Source organism: Rattus norvegicus, chromosome 9, assembly GCF_021556685.1.
Source record: "Rattus norvegicus strain SHRSP/BbbUtx chromosome 9, alternate assembly SHRSP_T2T, whole genome shotgun sequence".
In the NCBI taxonomy this organism is placed as follows: domain Eukaryota; kingdom Metazoa; phylum Chordata; class Mammalia; order Rodentia; family Muridae; genus Rattus; species Rattus norvegicus.
Window position 1 is genome coordinate 57740544 of NC_141542.1, and position 21515 is coordinate 57762058.

The 21515-nt window shown below is 43.8% G+C and overlaps 1 protein-coding gene across 26 annotated transcripts in view; it reads left to right on the forward strand.

The window, feature by feature from the left end:
- Positions 1-15923, forward strand: part of Il1r1 (interleukin 1 receptor type 1) — a 76381-nt gene extending 60458 nt beyond the window's left edge. For all 26 annotated transcript variants that reach the window (XM_087564881.1, XM_087564895.1, XM_087564882.1 and 23 more), the window contains 9 exon segments: positions 493-730; positions 833-1022; positions 1785-1953; positions 4156-4221; positions 7093-7210; positions 8356-8507; positions 9876-10019; positions 12002-12169; positions 12642-15923. In XM_087564881.1, coding sequence (XP_087421007.1) covers positions 493-730; positions 833-1022; positions 1785-1953; positions 4156-4221; positions 7093-7210; positions 8356-8507; positions 9876-10019; positions 12002-12169; positions 12642-13060 — 1664 coding nt within the window. In that variant the 3' untranslated portion in view covers positions 13061-15923.
- The last annotated feature ends 5592 nt before the right edge of the window (positions 15924-21515 follow it).

The following is a 21515-nucleotide window of genomic DNA, read 5'->3' on the forward strand; positions in this document are numbered from 1 at the left end:
TTTTTTGTCACTAGAAGACTTTTTCTTTTTAATCATTTTATGTCTCTGTTGACTATCTCTTACATCTCTTTGAGCATCTCGAGCAAATGGAAGACAGTATTATGTATGTCAGGCCGTGAACAGCCTTGCCATCCTACGGCTGTCCACGCGGTTTGTTTGAGTGGGAGGGGGTGCATTCCGTCTTCACTATTCTCCGTTGTACGGAAGTCACTGTCTCCCCCTCCGTCATTCCTACCTTTACGCGAATAAGGAGAACGTAAGAGGGGATAAGTAACCTGCCCAGGGTACAGCCCATAGGGGACACATGACAGAGCTGGAACTGACTGTCAATGACTTCAAACTCTGAAGACCGTGTTCTCGAGTGCACAGCTGGAAACTGTGTATATGGCAGGAACTGGTATTTCTACTAACCATCGAGTCCAGATGTATAAATTCCACCAAGAAATGCTGGAAACGTTTCCTGAAATTGCTTCTCCTTTTTCTCTTCTAAAGACAAATGCACGGAGTATCCAAATGAGGTCATTTCATTTTCATCCGTAAATGAAATTGACATTCGCAGCTGTCCTCTTACTCCAAACGAAATGCATGGCGGCACCATAATCTGGTATAAAAATGACAGCAAGACCCCCATATCAGCGGACAAGGACTCCAGGATTCATCAGCAGAATGAACATCTTTGGTTTGTTCCCGCCAAGATGGAGGATTCAGGCTATTACTATTGTATAATGAGGTAAGAAAGGAACGCATTAACACGGCCGTGTGCTCTATGATAGCTAAGGACAAAGAAAACACTTTAGTAATGATTACTTTTCCATGCTTTGCCTTGTTTCAGAAACTCAACATACTGCCTCAAAACTAAAATAACCATGAGTGTCTTAGAGAATGACCCTGGCTTGTGCTATAACACACAAGCCAGCTTCATACAGCGGCTCCATGTTGCAGGGGATGGAAGTCTTGTGTGCCCTTATCTGGATTTTTTCAAAGATGAAAATAACGAGTTACCCAAAGTTCAGTGGTATAAGGTAATTTCGTCTTCAGCGTGATATTTTACTTTTACGCGCAGTTTTCCATCATGAATGATAAAAGATGTCTGCAAAAGCATTTGCCTGCTTGAATATTGTTTTCTCTGTAGTGGTGCAACTTCATAGAGAAACAAACAAACAAACAAAAACAAGAAACAAACAAACAAAAAACCAAAAAAAGTAGGACTACGTTCATTGATTCTTATAATTTAACCTAAAACCTTAAAACCCTTGTCTCTATCTGCCTTTGTAAGACACAGTTTCAAAAAAAGAAATAGAACATCTTTGGAGGTAACTTTTTATGACATAGTATTTTGGGGTTCATTAAGAATGTACATTCTGGGGCTGCAGGCAAGGCCCAGTGATGAAGAGTCTGCTCCACTCTCCCACAGAATTGTAAGCTGTTCCTCAGCTGAACAGTAGGCGGCCCACAACTGTCTCTGACAGCTCCACCCGCCGCCCCCTTCTGACCTCCTAGGGTACTACACTCATGTGCGCAAGCTTATAAATTTGTCTTCACTCGTCTTTGGGGCATAAGCCTCTGTGCTTGAAAATTTGAAATGTAATTAGCCATCCCCACCCCCGCCCTGGAAAAAAAAAAACCCTGAAAGAAACATAGCGATAAAAACATGCTGCATACATCTGAGCTTTCAGTCACCCCCTCAATCCTGAATTTTCAGAGGTGAAAAGTGGCGTTCTTATTCCGTTGCGCAGGGCGGGTTACCGACTGTCCCAAGCCTCTGTTTATTTCTTCTTGTCTAGAACTGTAAACCTCTGCCTCTTGACGATGGAAACTTCTTTGGATTCAAGAATAAACTGATGGTGATGAATGTGGCTGAAGAGCACAGAGGGAACTATACTTGCCGCACGTCCTACACATACCAGGGGAAGCAATATCCCGTCACACGAGTAATAACATTTATCACAATAGGTGAGTCGCAGCTCCGATCCCAGCACTGGCGTGTGGAACGGGCCTTAGGGAATCATCATTCTGATATCATTGCTCCGTTGTCCAAATAGGAACTAGACCTAGGAACTGACCAGTGACTCACAAGGGCTATGGGTCACAAAAACCTAAAATAGGGAAGAAACAGATTATTTTTGACTCATGTTTCCAAGAGAAGACAGTTGGTCATGGTGAGGGAGGCGTGGCAGGCAGCTGGAGTGTGAGGATGGCCCAGCAGTCAGGAAGCAGGATGAAACTATTTCTTGGGCACACTGGAAGGAGAGAAGGGGGAAGGGGGAAGGGGGAAGGAGGAGGGGGAGGGGGAGGGGGAGGGGGAGGAAGAGAGAATAGTTAGGTATATAGAACCAGAAATAGAGCTAGAAATAGAGAGCGATAGATAGACAGACAGACAGATAGATAGATAGGTGGGTGGGTGGATGTATAGATAGTCAGAAGTGGGGTCAGCTATAAAACTTTAAAATTCAACCCCCCAACACACGCAGTGACATCCTGTCTCCAGCTCTGCTCTATCTCCCAAAGGTTCCACAGCCTTTCCAAACAGTGGTACCAGCTGGGGACCAAGTGTTCAAACTCACAAGCCCGTGGGGGACATTTCATGTTCAAACCACAATGAAAGTCCTGTGGTCTTAATTTCATTGTTTGTTAGTAAATGGTACCCGGATTCTTTTCACTCCTGCTTCTGATGCAAAGCTGATGAGACTAACACGTTATGGGTTACCCTTTCCAATGGGGCCTTGTAAAACTCTTAGATGTCACAGAAGGCAGTCCCTCCAAGGAGCTCTCGGACTCCCTTTAGCAGGTCTATTACTGTGTGAGAGCCTGCCCTGGCTGAGTCTAACTCTACAGGAGTCACTGGCATTGGGGATATAGCACAGTGGTGGGGCATTTGTCAAGCATGTATGGAACTTTGGATCTGGCTCCCAGGACTGTACCAGACAAACCCAAAAGTACAACAGAGTGGTCATGCAGTGGAGTAGATTCCCAGAAGTCGGGAGATGTTACACACCTAGTACATACCGTGTTTGATTTCCTTGATCGCTTAATCTTTGTGTCTCCTCTTCTATAAGAAGATAGTGTAGCCTGTAAGGCTTTGAGAAGATTAGACATGAAGAAAGCTCAGTTTGTGGTCACATATCTGATGAAATCAGCCTTTGCCATGAAACAGATGCACAGTTAGTATGCACATGAAGACCGTTTTAATGTTTTATGGCCTCCCAACCCTATCATACCTGTATATCACATTAAAAACGGTTTCACAATACAAAGGAACTGATTGAACCTTTACAAGTTACCTAGGAATGGGCAGAGTAGTCAACCTTTCTGTAAATGTAGTTTTCAGAAATAAGAAGCTGACCTAACCAGGACTCTTTTGGGGGAACAGGGGAGCTCGAGTAATGCTTCAAGTAATTATTCTCGGACACAGCTGCAGCTATCCCGGGCAAGCTCATGATAGGATCACCATACACAGAGCTGCATTTTCCACATTCCATATTGTTGTTTCAGCACGCTGGGCCCAGCTCTGGCCCTTCGGCTACTGCCTTTTCCACTGTGCAACGAGAGGAGAGCCCTCCAACCCCCAGGGTCCTCTGCACATAGGTGCTGCGTACAGAATATATTCTCATTAATGGTTGTACTTTCTTAGTAGAGATGTGTGTATTTATACTTGTTTCTCTTCGTGTGTATGTGTGTGTATGTATGTGTGTGTATGTGTCTATGTACATAAATATATGTAAGAGTGCAGGTGTATGTGTGAGTGTGTATGTGTGTGTGCATACATGTATGTAAGAGTGCAGGTGTATGTGTGAGTGTGTGTGTGTGCATACATGTATGTAAGAGTGCAGGTGTATGTGTGAGTGTGTGTGTTCATACATGTATGTAAGAGTGCAGGCGTATGTGTGAGTGTTTGTGTGTGTGTGTGTGTGTGTGTGTGTGTGTGTGTGTGTGTGTATGTATGTATGTGTAGGCTGGAGGACACCTGTATAGTCCACCTCTGTGGTGTGTATGGTCCAGCCGTGCTTCAGGTGTTCAGTTCCCCTCCTCTTCCTCACTTCCCATCTCCTGCTGTACTTGTCTGGCCAGATCCAGTTCAGTGTTGGTCCAGTGCTATTATCACCTGTGATCTGTCCGGGCAAAGCCTCAGGAGTGCTGTGGGGTTTCTTCTTGCAGATGACAGCAAGAGGGACAGACCTGTGATTATGAGCCCACGGAATGAGACGATGGAAGCTGACCCAGGTAAGCAGGCTTCCGGTACGGGGTGGGGAAGCCCTTAACCCTGGACTCAAGATGAAGATAACGTGCACCTTCACAAAACACACAGCACAAGCCAGAGAGAGATGGTGGTGCATTGTCTGCTGTCCACTGCATAGTTAAATGAGTTTTAAATGGTTTTAATTTAAAAGTTTTTAAAGGTTTTTGCCTCTTAAGGCAGAAGTCTAGCCATATCAGACTCCAGATTCTCCCACTCGTACTTTCCAATGAAACCTCACTATCTGTGCAAACAGCAGCCACATGCTAATGATACCTAATGTATCTAATCACCACAGAATGTTTTTATAGTTAGAGCTAACCTTTTAGGCAGTAAGAGGTAGGTATACAGGTCAAAAATGGTAATTGTTCTACAAAATGCTTTTCCTAGCTAGTCAGCCTTTAAAAAAAATCAAGAATGAAGATCCACCTTGATCATTGCAGTAATGTGTGTCCCTTCCTGTCATGTATGAACCAGTCTTTGCAGCCTCCAGAGAGAGAGAGCTGTGTTAAGCTGGTGGTGTGCACAGTAGCTTAGGAAGTCCAGGCAGTAGGATTGTGAGCTTGAGGTTAGCCTTGACTGCAAATGGGTTCTGTCTTAAAAAGAATAAAACAGGAAGAGGAGGGGTGACTCTGCCAGTAAAGTCTTGTGGGGGCCTGAGTTTGATTGCATCATCCATATTAAGAACTGGGTGTGGCGATGAACATCTGTAATCTCTGTGCTGGGGAGGTAGAGACAAGTGCAGACATGTGGCTGGATAGCCAGCCAGTCTGGAGTGATAGGTGAACTCTACTGTGTCCCTGGGAAACCCATCTCAAAGGACATCTAAGATTGTTGCTGAGCCTCCACACACACGTATACACAGATACATCTGCACCTTTACACACACACACACACACACACACACACACACACACACACACACACACACTCTCAGATGCGCCTGCACTCTTACACACAGATGAATCCGTACTCTTTCTAATATACATACACATACACAGATACACACACACAAACACAGGTACAACTGCACACTTACACACACAGATATGCCTATACTCTTACACACATACACAGATACACCTGAACTCTTACACACACACACACACACACACACACACACACACACACACACCTGCATACTTATACACATACATACATAGGTACACCTGTACCTTTACAGGCATGCAGGCACATACACATGCACACACACACACACACACACACACACACACACACAAACAAGGAGGGTGATGAATATAGGCACATGTACTTACTTTTACTAAGAAAGTAAAGGATAAATAAGAAGAGAAGTTACCCTACAATGAAGGTAACATAACTTAAAAAGAAACTTCCTATCAACAATGATCTGGAATTAAATCAACTGCTTGGATCAATACTTTGTGTTCAAGATAGCCCAGAAGGTAGTGCATTGCATCCCAGAAGGCTTCAGGATCAAAAGGCAATGGAATTATCAGATGCCTGCACACATCTGTGCCTCTACTCTTCCCTGGTTTGGTAGTGGAGAGGGCTTTTAGAAAACAAATGTGAATGAAGAGAGATACTGTGAAGAATACCTCTTGTAAAGTTTGGCTATGAAAAGACAAACAATAAACATCAATGAACTTTCATAAACAAAGTTAAAGACAGCTAGCCTGGAAATCTTTCCGGGAAGTTTTCTTGTCTATGACGAGGCGGTGTCTTTGATTGATAAAGAGCAGCTAGACTTCAGTGAGCTCATTCTCACAGAGTCTAAACAATGTATCTTAAGTGCGAGGAACATGGAGTGGCCTAAACAATGTATCCTACCTGTGAGGAGCATCTAGAGGCTAGTGAATAGTAACCTAGGAAACCTGGGTAGTTCAAGAAGTATAGGCCGGAGAGGCTGGAGAGATGGCTCAGTGGTTTAAAGCACTGGCTGCTCTTCCAGAGGACCTGAGTTCAGTACCCAGCAACCATACGGCAGCCCACAACAACCACCAGCTCCAGAGGATCCAACATCCCCTGGCCTCTGTGACACCAGGCCTATGGTGCCTATCTGCAGGCAAAACACTCATGCGTGTGAAATAAATAAAAAAGTAAGTAATAAAAAAAGAGATGCATGTGGGCTGGGCTGTGATGAAGACCATAGCTAGTGTACTCTGGGCCCTCAGTTCCCACTCCAGAGCACTCATGGAAGAAAAAATATTTAATTGAGCTTGATTTTTCTTCTCTTGGTGGACAATGCTTACTGAATAACCCTTGTTTTCTGGGGTCCATGTGAGATGACAGTTTCACATGCTGCTCTGGTAGAGCCTTACCTGATTGGAGTTTGGATTTGAAACTATATCTTTTTGTGAGGACCGGAGATGCAGCAAGGGCATGGGTTTGAGTCCCACCACTACAAGAACATTCTGCTTCCGGGTTCTCATTCTAAGTGATGCTTGCAGATTTGTGAAAACCGTAATATATAAGCGGGGATATTCCTTAAAATACTAATCATAAGAATGAAATTTTAGAAATTTCATTCAACAGTATCCATGCCGGTTAGTGCTTAATGAGATTGTGAAACGCTAAATTGTCTCACAGCAACGGGGTATTTCTGAGCATTAATCACGGAGGCTGAAGCTTCCAGCCACAATAATTACAAATTACTAGACAATAAGATCCTGTTCACAGATTGGTGTTGTCTAAAGAGAAAGACCAAGACTGGGGTATGTAAAGAACCCAAGAATCATCTCTGGGTGATGAGGATTAGGGCACTTTTCCTTTTTCATTCTGCTTTTCTATACTTTAACATTGTTATTCAGCAGTGACACACACATAGACAGATTGTAACAAAGGCAACAGCCTTGGAAGTCAAACACATTGTTTTTCAGGATCCACGATACAACTGATCTGCAACGTCACGGGCCAGTTCACCGACCTTGTCTACTGGAAGTGGAATGGGTCGGAAATTGAATGGGACGATCCAATCCTAGCCGAAGACTATCAGTTGTGAGTTTGCCAATCAATTTTGATGCTACATTCTGTGACACACCTGTGCTCGTTTTGACTCTAAGATGGAGAGATGAAGGTTGGCTGCTCCTAGCCCTTTGCTGCCCACTTTGAGCTTTGCTAAGTGATAGACAATTTTGTGAGAATTTGTATTTTTGGTTTTTTTTTGTTGTTGTTGTTAAAAATACATGTCACTGTACAAATTCCATACTGGTATAAAGCCCCTTTCTTCCATTCCGTTTTGTGCTGCGACAGCACTGTGGCGAGGTGCTACTCATGTGTATTAAGTAGAGTCTGCAAAGGTCCGTGGAGGGAATCAAGAGTCAGAGGCTCGGCCTCTGTCTCTATGGGATGGATGAAGATCTCTGGGGTTTCAGTTAACTCCTTCTTGTTCCTTCATATGCAACACTCTTTGTCACCTGTCACAGGCGTGTGTGTGTGTGTGTGTGTGTGTGTGTGTGAGAGAGAGAGAGAGAGAGAGAGAGAGAGAGGGGATGTATGTGTGTGTGTGAGAGAATGTGTGTCAGAGTGTGTGTGAGAGAATGTGTATGAGAAAGTGTGCATATTTGTGTGTGAGAAATGGTGTATATGTGTATGTGAAAGAGAGTGTATGTGTGAAAGTATATCTGAATGAAAGAGTGTGTGTGAGAGAATATTTGTGTGAGTGTGTACGTGTGTGAGTGTGCTTTCATGTGTGTGTGTGAGAGTGTGTGTTTATGTGTGTATGTGAAAGAGAGAATTGTGTGTGTGAGAGAGACTGTATGTGCATGTATGTATGAGTGCGTGTATGAGAGTGCATATGTGTATGTGTGAAAGACAGTGTGTAAGACAGAGTGTTTGTGAGAGAGAGAATGTGTGTGGGGGGGTGTGAAAGAGAGAAGGGGGTGTTGTTTTTTATTCCTTCCAAACTCCTAATTCATGTTGATTTCTTTGCTACTGAGTGATCCTGACCTTGAGGTTATACAGTTTCAGATTTATCTTGACAACAACTGTTATACACATGACTTGGGAAGGTGATTATGTGAGCTGTAATAATATATGTTACAAATAAAGCAGTTAACTGGGCCTGTAGGTCTTACTCCGTGTTGAGGCATTTTACCAACTCTATTTTATTAACCCCCTCCCCAACCCCTTCTCTTGAACAGTTTGGAACACCCTTCAGCCAAAAGAAAGTACACTCTCATTACAACACTTAACGTTTCAGAGGTCAAAAGCCAGTTTTATCGCTATCCGTTCATCTGCTTCGTTAAGAACACTCATATTCTGGAGACTGCACACGTACGGTTAGTATACCCAGGTGAGTAATGCACACTTGCTTAACGTGACAGCTGCATGGCCTGGTGAATTCCAGTGTGTGCTCCTTTACCTGGAATGTCCCTCACCCCTTCTTCAGCTATGACTTCCCATCCACTTTGCTTCTTGTGCTGAATTCTCTGATCTTTCCATCCCAGTGGCTGGAAACAGTGGCTGAACCTCTCTGCCTGCCTCTGCCTGGGTATCACTTCAGAGACATGCTATATCACAGGCACAGGAGCCCCCCCCCCCCCACTACTACTACTACTACTACTACTACTACTACTACTACTACTGCTACTACTACTATTACTACCACCACTATCTCCTCCTCTTCTTCCTCCTCCTCCTCTTTCCTCCTTCTTCTTCTCTTCCTCCTCTTCCTCCTCCTCCCCCTCCCACCTCCTCCTGCTTCTTCCTTTTTATTCCTCCTCCTTCTCTTTCTCCTCCTCTCTCCTCCTCTCTCCTCTTCCTTCTTGTTCATCTCCTCCTTCCCCTTCCCTTTCCCTTTCTTTCCCTTCTTCCTTTCTTCCCCTTCCCCTCTTTCCCTTCCCCCTTTCCTCCTCTTCTTTTTCTTCTTCTCCACCTCTTTCTGCTTCTTCTCCTTGGCCAATAGCTACCTATATTTTCTTCATTGAAAGCCCCCCATGAATACGTTTAAGCACACATGACCAAGCAAGATGGCCATGTATAGAAAGCACACATATCCTGCTTATAACAAGGATGTCTGAGACCACTAGCTTTCGAGAATTGGCAGTCAAAAAAACCTGACAATGATTGTGAAATATTGTTTAAATTCTCTAAAGCTGGCTAAGAAAAACAGGGCATGTGTACAAATGTGACGTATTGGTTACTCTGTAGTTGACTAAAAATGTATGCAAATGTAAACAAAAATAAATAAAACAGAGAAGTAAAATCATTAAGAGTTTAGGTTTTCCCTGGATACTACCCACGTCTTGGCTGTGGAAAGATGCTTTCATTGTTTTTCCTCTCCTGGATTCTTTTCCACACTCCTGCCTTTCTAGCCTCCATCTTTTGTTTCTTTCTGACAAGCTCTCCCCACTCAAAGAATCCTGCAGGCCTTTGACTTCCGTTGTGCCACCATGAACTCTGTCTCTGTGGTTTCCATTGGGTTTTCTCTTACGGCACATCATGCTTTAGGTGGAAATGTAAAAGAATGCACCTTAATTTTTGATAGAATTCATTGTCCAGCTCATTAGTGGCCATTGGTATCAATTATACTAAACAGACAGTCGTGGGTCTGGCAAAGTGGTCTTTGAATACACTTTGTGGTAAACTCATTCAAATTGCTGTGCCAAGAGTTTCTGTTCTTCTTAGTTCTAATGATTCTCTCTCCTCTTTTCTGTGGTAGTTCCTGACTTCAAGAATTACCTCATCGGGGGCTTTGCCATCTTCACAGCTACAGCCGTGTTCTGTGCTTGCATCTACAAAGTCTTCAAGGTTGATATAGTGCTTTGGTACAGGGACTCCTGCTCTGATTTTCTTCCCCCAAAAGGTATGATTTTACATTCCACGAAATGTCTTCTCTGGGCAGTTGAAGATGATGAATAATATTTGTACTGAAGGCTCTTAACGATGACATTGGTTTGCATAAGAGGAACATTTGTTCTTGTTTAGTTTCATAACTGATAAACCATGGTACCACTCATAGCTAAGTTACCAACCTAGCTTTCATATTGGCAGGACATGCGGGTATTTAGAGCACCTGTCTGTAAGTTAGTTACCCAGAATCCATTACTGGGGCATGCTCTATGCTGCATGTGCCCTATGGACTCTGTGACCCACATTTAAATGAAATAGAGATTTTCGTGCCTGAGGAAAGTCCCCTTTTCTGTATAACATCACAATGTCATATCAAACGAATATAGGAAGAAGAATAAGTAGAATGTAGTGCTCGAGGTATTTAGACACTAGGATAAACAAAGGTATTAAAGGTTTGGTCATACTGTGTGAAGATAGGGGGCAGTAAATGCTACATGAGGGCAAGTTTGTAGTAAAACATAAGGATTTTAAAAAGGTATTGTGGGAGGGGAGCAAAAAGAAAGAGTAGCGAGGCTGACCCAGGTAAATTATACACATAGGTGAAAATGTCACAAAGAAACACATGGCTATTTTAGAGTTGACATGTATTACTGAAAACAGAAGCTGACATTAAAAAGAAATCTCAACATGCAACTTTTGTTTCCAGGAAGTGAAATTAAACTTGCAAATGTAACAAACAATACTCTATAGGGGAAGTAAAAAATGTACAAGTTCAAGGGAAAATTGGATCAGTTTGCATGTTGCTAATGGTAGAAAAGAAGCTATGGCTACCTTCAAAGATCCAGCCATGGAGAGTGAGGAGCTCATGAAGCTCCACCCCTAGCTTTGGATGGCTGCTGACTGCTAGGGACAGTCAGTCTTCTTTGGGGCTATGTCCCCTGGTAGGCTGCCTGTGCTCCAGAAGATGGCTCTATGCTGATTCAGGTACAAAGGCCACTAACTGGATTCAGAGGAATCTAAGGGAAGGACATGAAGTGGGGGGTGGAGGACTCAGAGGAGGGCTCTGGGAGTTAGAGTAGAGTAGAGACAGGTAAATATGATCAGAATATGCTCAATACATGTATGAAGTTTACAAGGAATGGATAAATTATAATTTTGAAATAGATTATTTGTGTTTTAAAAGTTAATGCTAGTGTATATAAAATTCTGTTATTTAGGTTATATTTTATACATTCAAAAGAATAGAATGATAGGTTTTTGTTAATAGTCAAAAGTTACAGTCTATTATAGCCTCTGTAAGTATTTGTCTTAGTTAGGGTTTCTATTTCTCTTATAAAACACCATAACCAAGGGTTGAGGAAAGGATGTATTTTTTTTTTTCTGGAGCTGGGGACTGAACCCAGGGCCTTGCACTTGCTAGGCAAGCGCTCTACCACTGAGCTAAATCCCCAACCAGGGTGTATCTTTTTACCTTACAGTTTGTAGTCCAAAACTGGGAAATCAGAGCAGGAACCTGGAGGCAGGAACTGACAGGAGAGCATGGAGGGTTGCTACTTACTGGTTTCCTTCCTACACTTTGCTTAACACACTTTCTAAAGCCATTCAGGACCACCTGCCTAGGAATGACTCTGCCCACAGTGGGCTGGGCCCTCCCACATCAGTCATCAGTCAAGAAAATGCCTTATTGCTTGTCTAGTGGGAGCTTTCTCAGCTGAGGCTCCATCTTCTCAAACAACAAGCCGTGTCAAGCTGATAAAAAACTAATGTGGGGACTATTTAAATATATGAGGAAAACTTAAATGCATACTTAAAAAACACGTGAGAAGGCGAGTTGTTCTCTAAGGAGTATGGAAACGAAAGCTACAATCTCTCTTGTGTTTAAAGCAGCCTTAGACTTTCTGTACTGCTCTTTCCATCAGCCATGAATGTTTGTGGTATTGATTTTTCAAATCCCTTTTCCATCGCGGCTCTAAATATATTTTATTTCCCCTTTAGCTTCAGATGGAAAGACCTATGATGCCTATGTTCTTTATCCCAAGACCTACGGAGAGGGATCCTTTGCATACTTGGATACTTTTGTGTTTAAGCTGTTGCCGGAGGTCTTGGAGGGACAGTTTGGATACAAACTGTTCATTTGTGGAAGGGATGACTATGTTGGGGAAGGTACGTAAATGCTCCTTGTGAAGTTAGTTGCTGAGTTCTGATTCTGGAAGGTTGGCATCGTTGTACATATTTGAAGATAGAAGAATATCTTCAGGGGTGTATAGTATTAATTTTCTCTTAGTTTGTTGGGTCAATGGTGACTTATTATTCTGAAAATTTAAATGACTAGTTAGATCAAATCATCCGCAACAACCGCTTTAATAGACTGGGAATATTATAGATCAATCAATTTACCAAGAAGTTTAAAATTTTTTGACTGAGGGTTTTCCAGGTTCCCAGAGCAAAGTCTATCTTTCGTGGGCCAGTTTTTGAGCCGGTCTGTAAGTTTGTAAGTTTTAATTGTCTTTGAACATGAAGTAAGGCAAGGAAGAAGCAACAGAAGACATAGGAAAGAGTCTGGGAAGAGCTTCTTTGTGTGTTGACTTCGGGAAACAATGTATTGCCTGAGTGCACTGTGCTCTGTATCCTGCAGATACCATCGAGGTTACTAATGAAAACGTAAAGAGAAGCAGAAGGCTGATCATCATTTTAGTGAGAGATATGGGAAGCTTCAGCTGTCTGGGCCAGTCATCTGAAGAGCAGATAGCAATATACGATGCCCTCATCCGGGAAGGAATTAAAATCATCCTGCTCGAGTTGGAGAAAATCCAAGACTATGAGAAAATGCCAGAATCTATTCAATTCATTAAGCAGAAGCATGGGGCCATTTGCTGGTCAGGAGACTTTAAAGAAAGACCGCAGTCTGCCAAGACCAGGTTCTGGAAAAACTTAAGATACCAGATGCCAGCCCAACGGCGATCACCACTGTCTAAACATCACTTACTAACCCTGGATCCTGTGCTGGACACTAAGGAGAAACTGCAGGCGGAGACACACTTACCACTTGGCTAGTGTGGGAAAGGCGGGCGGGCCAAGACTGTTGGAGTGCCTCCTGTCGTCAGATGCTGCAGCTGGGCTCTGCCTCCCAGTAAAACAGTCATGAAACAAACCAGTGCAGTCCCTTGTCCCAGGTCACCTGGAATTGGCTTTGAAGAGAACAAGACTTGGTGACCAGGCCATCCTGAGCAGAGAGCTTGGGAAGCCCCAGAGTAACAGTTGCTCTGGGACGTTACTCAGGATGTTTGGGGAACAATCGAGGCAGTGAACTGGGAGGAGGAAGCTTCAGGAAATGGCCACATGTGTGGGTGGTTAAATTAGATTCTGTGGAGTCTCACAGAGGGATTATGGTTGTCTGAGGACACTTTGGGGGTCATTGTCAAAAAAGTGCCTCCCCTAAGCCTCAGTGCAGGTGAAGTTTACTGGTACCCATCAGTGGAAGGCATTTCTTCCCTGAATTTTCCAGACAACTCGGCTGTCAAACATAGTTTTCAAAGACTAAATTCTATTGTGTAGAGCTTGAAAACCGCCTTTTTCAGTGAGAAGGATTCTCTGGGATTCCCTTCCCTGCAGTCAGCTAAGCTTTCTGGATTTTAAATCAACTGTAGGAGGAAGCCACCCACCTCCAGGTTCTTCTATTCAAGTCTCCACCCTTAAATGGCTCTCACACCATATTCCTTCTGCAGGGCTCATTGCTTCTCTGGAAATAAATGCGGTGCCTCCTCCCTCCGTCCTGTCACAGGCACAGTCTGAAGATTTACCTTCAAGAGACTCTGCTCTTACCCCACCCACCACTGCCAGGCTAGGGCTGTAATACTTCTTTCGCAGAAGCAGAAATCTAAGCTCCTCCCCTTCTTGTCTGGTCCCAGGGCTCCAGTCAGCCCCCTCTTCACCGTCCTGCTGTGTGATTGCAGAAGGACCTCTGGATCCTCTCTGTACCTGTTCTCCACACAGTGCCGCCGCTCTGTCTTTGTCCACTTCCTGTGCCCACAATTCGCTCTTGGCGTTTTCTCCACCTGACAAGGAGTTTGCTACAGTTTAAAGTTCATTTTAATGCTAAACCCCATCCGCCCAATCTCTGCTTACTCTAAGACTTTTCCACTCAAGCTGCCAGCCCCCTTGTCTGTCAGTCCATCTCTGCTGCTTCTCTGTAAAAGGTTGTTTCTTTACTCGCATAAATCAGTCCTCTGAGGGAGAAGTAGTGAGTGTCTCTTTGCTCATTGCTTTCCGAAATGGAAACAGATGGTATAGATTTCCTAAGGCCTTTATTATAAAGTCATCTTGGATAATCATATTTAAATTTGAAATTGTTCTAATTTTATATAGAAAGGGACTGACCCATTTAACAAAAGGACACTTTTAACCCTACTGGACCTTGAACTTTCTGGTTTCTGTCCCTGTGCTCTGACTTTTTTTTTTTTTTTCAGTATGCTCTGACTTTTTGATTTCAGGTCTAGCCCTGTGTACTTACCTTAGTATTCAGTATTTACTCAGTACTTACTCAGTACTTACTCAGTACTTAGTACTCAGTATTTACTCAGTACTCAGTACTTACTCAATACTCATGGGAAGAGACCTGGGTGTTCTTTGGGAAGTAATTGAGTGGAGGCATGTTTTGACAGGAACCCACAGTCCCTTTCAGTGTTGGGATTATAAACACCTACCTTAGATATTTTAGATTTTCCAATACTTGTTCCCTAAAGGTCAACATTTCTTCTCCCAACTACAAGTGAAAGAAGAGGAAAAAAATTTTTTGTGGTACAGAAGTTTTTTGTTTGTTTATTTTTAACTTGATGACTGTCTTCAGAGTAGTCCTCACAGTTCTGGAAGGTTGAAAAAACCCGAGTTCACATGCCAAGAACAAACCCAGTTTTAAGGGTTGTATATACGGGGATATCCATCTGTCTATCAGACTTTGAACGTCTGCTGTGGGCGGGGACAAACGTTATTTAAAGGCATTTCTCACCTACATAAAAGTTGACAAAAACACACAATTTGGGATTGTGACTCTTGAGTTTTGACCTCATTTCTCACAGACCCAACCTTACAGCAGATTGATCAATGGACTGCTGGGGTAGAGAAAGAAAGGTTGCCCCACACTGCAGCCAGAAGTCTGATGGACCGAGGTGATATCCTGACTCATGATGTTTTAAAGGTTTAAGCTTGCTGATAATGTTTTTGTCTGTCACCCAGAAAATGTATTGGCGTGCATGTCTATTATGTGTGAATGAGTGTTAATGGAAACTTGGCCAGAAAGTATAAGGGGGAGAGGAAGAACAGAGAGCCACAGATCTTGTGACACTGAGGGGGAAATAGAATCTGTCCCGAGAAAGCCCCTCAACAAGAAAGTAGGGTCATTGCTGGTTCCCAGGGGCCATCTAAGAGGATGAGACATCACGTAAGGGCAGAGGAAACTTTCTGAGACTTCTCCCCGTCCACCCCAGAAGTGTCTGGTGTCAGCTGAGGATCACGCTTTGCCCAATACTTAGATTTCACCGTACTTTCTGGTGGTGTTTTTTTTAAAAAGGCCAAGTGTTGCAGAAGTTTGCACATGCAACCGTGTATTAATTGCCAGTGTTTAAAACTGGTTTAGCAGAATTTATATTTTTCTCTCTCCTGCCTTTTGAATTTTACTTTATGATAGAGAAAGTATTGAGCCATTTTTAGTGACTTTTTAAAAATAATATATATTTATACTGGTCAATAATGAAGGGTGTTTTTTTTATTATTGAAGAACTTGATTTTATAGTTCTGCAACAGATGCCAAATATTATGTAATCACAAACCACATAATTTATGTACAGTGCCTATGACGGATCAATAAACCGAACCTGTTTTCTAATAAATTGTTAAAGCCTCCTTGGAGTATCACTGAAAATTGGTTTCTCTGTCCTTTCTTCGTCTCACATGGGTTCAAGGCCTGCTATAAAGGACGTGGCCTTTTGCAGGGTGTTCTGGGAGTGGGGGAGTGAGGTCTGTGCTGGTTAGTTTTATGTCAGATTGACACACGTGAGAGTCATGGGCAAGGACGGAGCCTCAGTTGAGAAGAGGCATCCATGATTTGGGGCTGCAGGCGAGCCTGATGAACATTTTCTTAACTAGCGATTGATGGGGGAGGCCAGCCCATAGTGAGTGGTGCCACCCCTGGACTGGTGGTCCTGAATTCTATAAGAAAGGAAGCCGTGGGGGAGTAAATCAGTAAGCAGCACCCCTCCATGGCTTCTGCCTCAGCTTCTGCCCTGTTTCTGTACTGAGTTTTTCAATGATGAACAGTGATATGGAGATAAAAGCCAAAAAGCCAAATAAAGCTTTCTTCCGACGTTCCTTTGACCATGGTGTTTATCACAACCATGATAACTCCAACTAAGACAAGGTATGAGGTTGATGGTCAAACAGGAAGTTCTGTGAACCCCAACTTCCCTTACTTAGACCTATCAGTTCCTTTGTTTATGGCGTGGATTAAGGGCTAGGCTGTTGCTCTGTGGTAAACCAGTTGCCTAGCTGAGGGCCTGGGCTTGATCTCCAACGCGGCACTAAACGGATGATAAACACACGTAACTCTTCTATTCTGTAATTGTTACCATTACTGTTACTATAATTGACCCCTTTAGCCTTTATGGGTAACCATCCATCTCTCTCAGACAAAAGAGCGAGGTGCTGAAATAAATCTGCCATAAAGCTGCTCAGTTTTAGCAGCTAGTGAACGACACATTGAACAGTCTTTTTCACGTTCACTAGAATAAAATGCAGAGATGAAACAATACAGCAGCAAAGATTCATGGGAGAGGAGAGTCTATGCAAGAAACCACGGGTAAGATGAGATGGGAGAGGAATTTGGGGGGTGTCATAATATTTACTTTACAGACAGAATTAAGTCCTCTGTGTGCCGGGGTGGGGGGGGCGGGGGGGTGGGGGGGTGGAGTGGGTGTTTGCATGTGTGAACACATGCCATGTAAGTTTTGGAGAAGGGAAACCTTACAGGAAATGGATGACACCCATTTAAAATGAGCACCAGTCTTCCAAACAAAGGCATGCTCCTCTTGATGCAGGCTGCTCACTGGTCTGCTGAGGAAGACTTAGCTGGTTCAGGCAGCTAAGTCCTGTTTATTAATTCATCTTAAATCTGAAGATGAAATACCAACACCACCTCTCTGAGCCGGGGAGCTGCTGGACCAGTCGGGCCTGTCTTGCTAGACTGGTAGGATCCTGTTGACAACTGCTAGGATCCCAGCCAGCTGGGAGCCAGATCCCTTTAACCTTTTAAGGACCTTTTACCTAGAATGGATTGCTGGTGTCACTTGGGCTTGTTTCCTGGTCTAGGGAGAGTCTAGGGCTTGCTGGTTGTCTGTCTGTCAGTCACTCGGTGTGTCTTGAGAAGAACTCCTTGGACTTCTCTGATGCAGGTGTTGCTTGCTTCTCACCTCTGGTTTTGTCAGGAGCTTATTTCTGTCTGGCTCCTGATTATTTTCCCCCTTCTCAGCCATCTTTACTCGTTCTGCTTCACCTGAGTCAGATTCAGCCCCTCGTTTACCTGGGGCTGCAGACAGCCAGCGGAAGTCCCTCCTGAACACTCAGTCGTTAACCGAGTTTCCATTCTGCTTCAGTGTCCCCAAGTCCTGTGCTTCCTGCACAATTCGATCCACGTAGCTAATGTCCAGACTCTAAAACGAACCGTGAAAACCAAACGCTAAGAAAGCAAGATGGCCAGTCAGCAAATGGGCAAATAGTCGAACAGGCAGATTTCACAGAGGGAAACACAGAGGGACAATAAATATTTTTTCTAAAGTGTACAACATCCCTAGTCATCAGGGAAATAAAAATTAAAAGTACTCTGAGATGTAACCTCTCCCCTCCATGAGAATGGCTGTCACTAACAAATCTGACACCGAATGTTGGGAAGATGCTAAGAGAAGCCTTATTCTACACCAGGGGCAGTACAACTTAATACAGTCACTATGGAAATCAGTTTGAAGGTCCCTGAAACTTGAAAAATAGAACTCTCATGGGACCCAACTGTTTTGTTCCTGAGCATTGACCAGATGACTCCATATCTTTCCACAGAGGTATTTGCACCCTAGTACTGACTGTTGCTCTGTTTGCCATAGCAAGGAAATGGGACCAACCTAGCTGTCCATCAAGATGGGTGAATAATAAAAAGAAATGTGCTTTAAATTAGAAAAAGAAATCCTACTCGGTCCTAAAGAAGAAAGCAAAGTCACAAAATTATGAGGAAAATGAATGGACTTAAACATGAAACATTTAGTCAAAGTCACCCAATCTCAGAGAGAAGGAAACTGTGTTCTCCCTCATACACAGATCCTAACTGATGTGTTTTGTAAAGCTAATGATGTGCTTTGTAGAGCATGGTGCTGTGGGAGGAGGAGCCTTGGCGGGCCCATATTGAGGCATCCCCCCCCCTTCCAGGTATCAGCCATAGGACAGGTCTAGTATAGAATGAAGTTTATTTGGGGACATGAGAAGGGGAGTTGAGAATGGAGTAAAGACAGAGAAAGAGAAGGAAGAAAGAGGGAGAGAGAGAAAGAGAGAGAGAGAGAGAGAGAGAGAGAGAGAGAGAGAGAGAGAGAGAGAGAGAAGAGGCTAGCAGGAACACATGGGGAGCAGGAAAGGGAGAGAGGGAGAAAGGGGATAGATGGATAGATAGATAGATAGATAGATAGATAGATAGATAGATAGATAGATAGAGGTCAGAGAGAGCAAAGGGAAGCCAAACAGTCCCTTTTATAGCAAGCTAGGTGATAGCAAGTGGTTGCTAGGTAACTGTTGGGAGGATCCTTGGAAGGAATGCTGCTAATCCTAGCCTTTAACATATACAGGTTTATATAACTGTACTATATTATATGCACATATAAAAGCATGCATGTGTACAGTTTAATATTCAATAAGAAGAATAGCAAAGGGTAAATATCAGGTTGTGAGCAAGGACCGAATGCGTGGGTCATAAAAGAGAATATAAGGCTAATTGTCTAGTTTAGTTATGTCACGGGTTTCTCATTTCCTTGGGGTGGCTAAGTGCACAGGAATGCAATTGATAGTGAAGGTGTACAATCCACAGTGGTGCGCTTCAGAGCAACTCTTGTGTGTAGAGAAGGCCACTCAGACCGGTAGACCTCTGGTCTGGGCCAGGGCTTGTGTGAGTTGCCATGACAATCTAGCTGTGTGTGTGTGTGTGTGTGTGTGTGTGTGTGTGTGTGTACATATGTATGTTTAACTTGGAAATTCTTCATAATAAGTGGATTAAAAAATAAACCCCATCTGGATTTCGATGCAGAGGAAATGTGTCTGCTGTCAAGCTTAAGTCGATACTCTAGGAGTATTAAACTTGCGCTTAGCTGAGAAAATAAGGAAGGAAGAAGCTTGAATCCAGTGAGAGAGAGAAGGCTATGAAGAAGAAAAAGTCGTGTCATGTACTGGCCTTCAGATGCTTGTCCAGCCCTGTGCGATTGATGGCGTCCGTGGCACAGGCGGGCCAGAGCGGCACCTGCTGCTGCTCTTTCACAGGCAGCCAGGGTCCAGCCTTTGCTTTCGCCAGGATGACAGCTCTTACATAGCAACCAGCAGGCTGGACACCAGGATTCCTCAGCTCTTGGCAGCAGACAGCATTACAGTTGCCAGGCCTAGGTGTCTGACACCGCTGCTCTTTGGCCTTGAACACCTGAGAGCTTCCGGGCACTCTCCAGACACCAAAACCATAGTTTGTCTTCCCTGCCTCTGTACAGGAGTCTTCCCTCTGTCAACACTAGTGGCCATCCTGTCTCCTGACATCCTTCTTCCTCCCCTGGCTGTTATCTTGAACTTCGGGTGTCAGAATACAAGAATACTTGTTTTGTTTTGTTTTGTTTGTTTGTTTTTTTAAGACAGAATTAAGTGTGTACGTGCATGCCTGAGTGTGTGCATGTGTGTGTGCGTATGTGTGCATGTATGTGTACCCAGACAAGTTTTAGAGAAGGGGAAAATTACAGGAGATGTGATCTCTCCCCTCCTGTACAACAGTTAGACAAACAGGCACTTTTCCACTTGGGCGGCTTTGACCTGTCACTGGCTCGGAACTCCTCTTCCTGTCATGCAGCCAGCCCTGCCACTTTCAGTGAGCTAGTGTTGCAACTGAAGAGGGGCAGAAGGGTGCCCCAGCTGAGAGTCTGATCAGAATGCTAAGACAGCTGAAAAAGGGGTCGATTCCAATCAGAGCACTTCACATGCAAGTAGATTCTACAGACATTTATCACTTGTATTCCAGAAGGCCATCTTTGTACTAGACCACCAGGGTATGTGTTCCCTCTCTGGCCTGGGTGGGAGAGTGGGCAACATTCTTTGGAGTTCACTGAGGCCCAAAGCAGCAACAAATCTAGTACGGATTGTTTGAAACTGACCCGCTGAGACTATGACTTCAAGAGCTTGCACAGTCCGTGGAGAACGTGGAGGGCTTCCTCAAAGCATCCGCCAGAGCAATTGAAATGACCAATGTTGTCCTAAGCGTAGTCAGGCTGACTGTGCAACCGACTGCCCATTTCCTGAAGGCAGCCAGAACAGCACTGATGGAGTTGTAGCAAATCAGGCAGTCACATGACCTCTCCCTAAACATCCTTACTTGCCTACAGGAAACTCATCAGGAGTGTTTACGGTGTTTGCCATAAGATCTTAAAAATCCAGCATCAACACCAATAGCAACTTTTGAGATTTGACCAGTGCCAAAACGAGCAGTGGGCTCCCCTTCACCATGTCAGCGTGATCAAGTGTCTTGTTTTTCCTCCTGAAGTGTTTTCACTGTAACCTATGGAGTAGGTTTGGTCAGAGGCCATTGGTTAGGGTTGCATGATGACACTAGAGAAACCACGTGGTGGAGGTGTGAGTGGATCGCTAGTGTGCTTGTGTAGTAGGCACAGGCTCTCTTCTCCGGCTTAAGACAACAAATGCTGAGCGATAAAAGCCATTAGGCAGTGACCATGGCAATTTCTGTGAGTAGATAGAATTAAAAATATTCATTGCATAATAAACTAGAAAAATCCCCTTTGTTTTGTAGAAGCAATGCTGTTTGAAAAGGTGCTGAACTTTTTGAAATATGTAAGGAGGAAAAAGTCACCTGTAACTTCACAGCCTGGTTACTTATTAATATTTTATTGCCATTTCGTGAGGTGGTTTAGATCATATATATAGCTTAATACTCTACCTTTCAAAACCATAAGGATTAGGGAGATAGCTCAGTCGACAAAGTGTTTGTCATGCAATCCCAACAACCCGAGTTCAGCCCTGGAGTCCATGTAAAGGCTGGGTGTGTGGTACATAGCTGTACTCCTGGCATTTCTAAAGGAGAGAGTATAGGGAGATAGGGGAAAACACCAGGGCCTGCTAGCCTGGCTTACATAAGAGCGAAAATATCAGAGAAATCCTGCTTCAAAATAAGGTGCTTGGCTGGTGAGACGGCTCAGCAGCTAATGGGACTTCCTGCAGACCA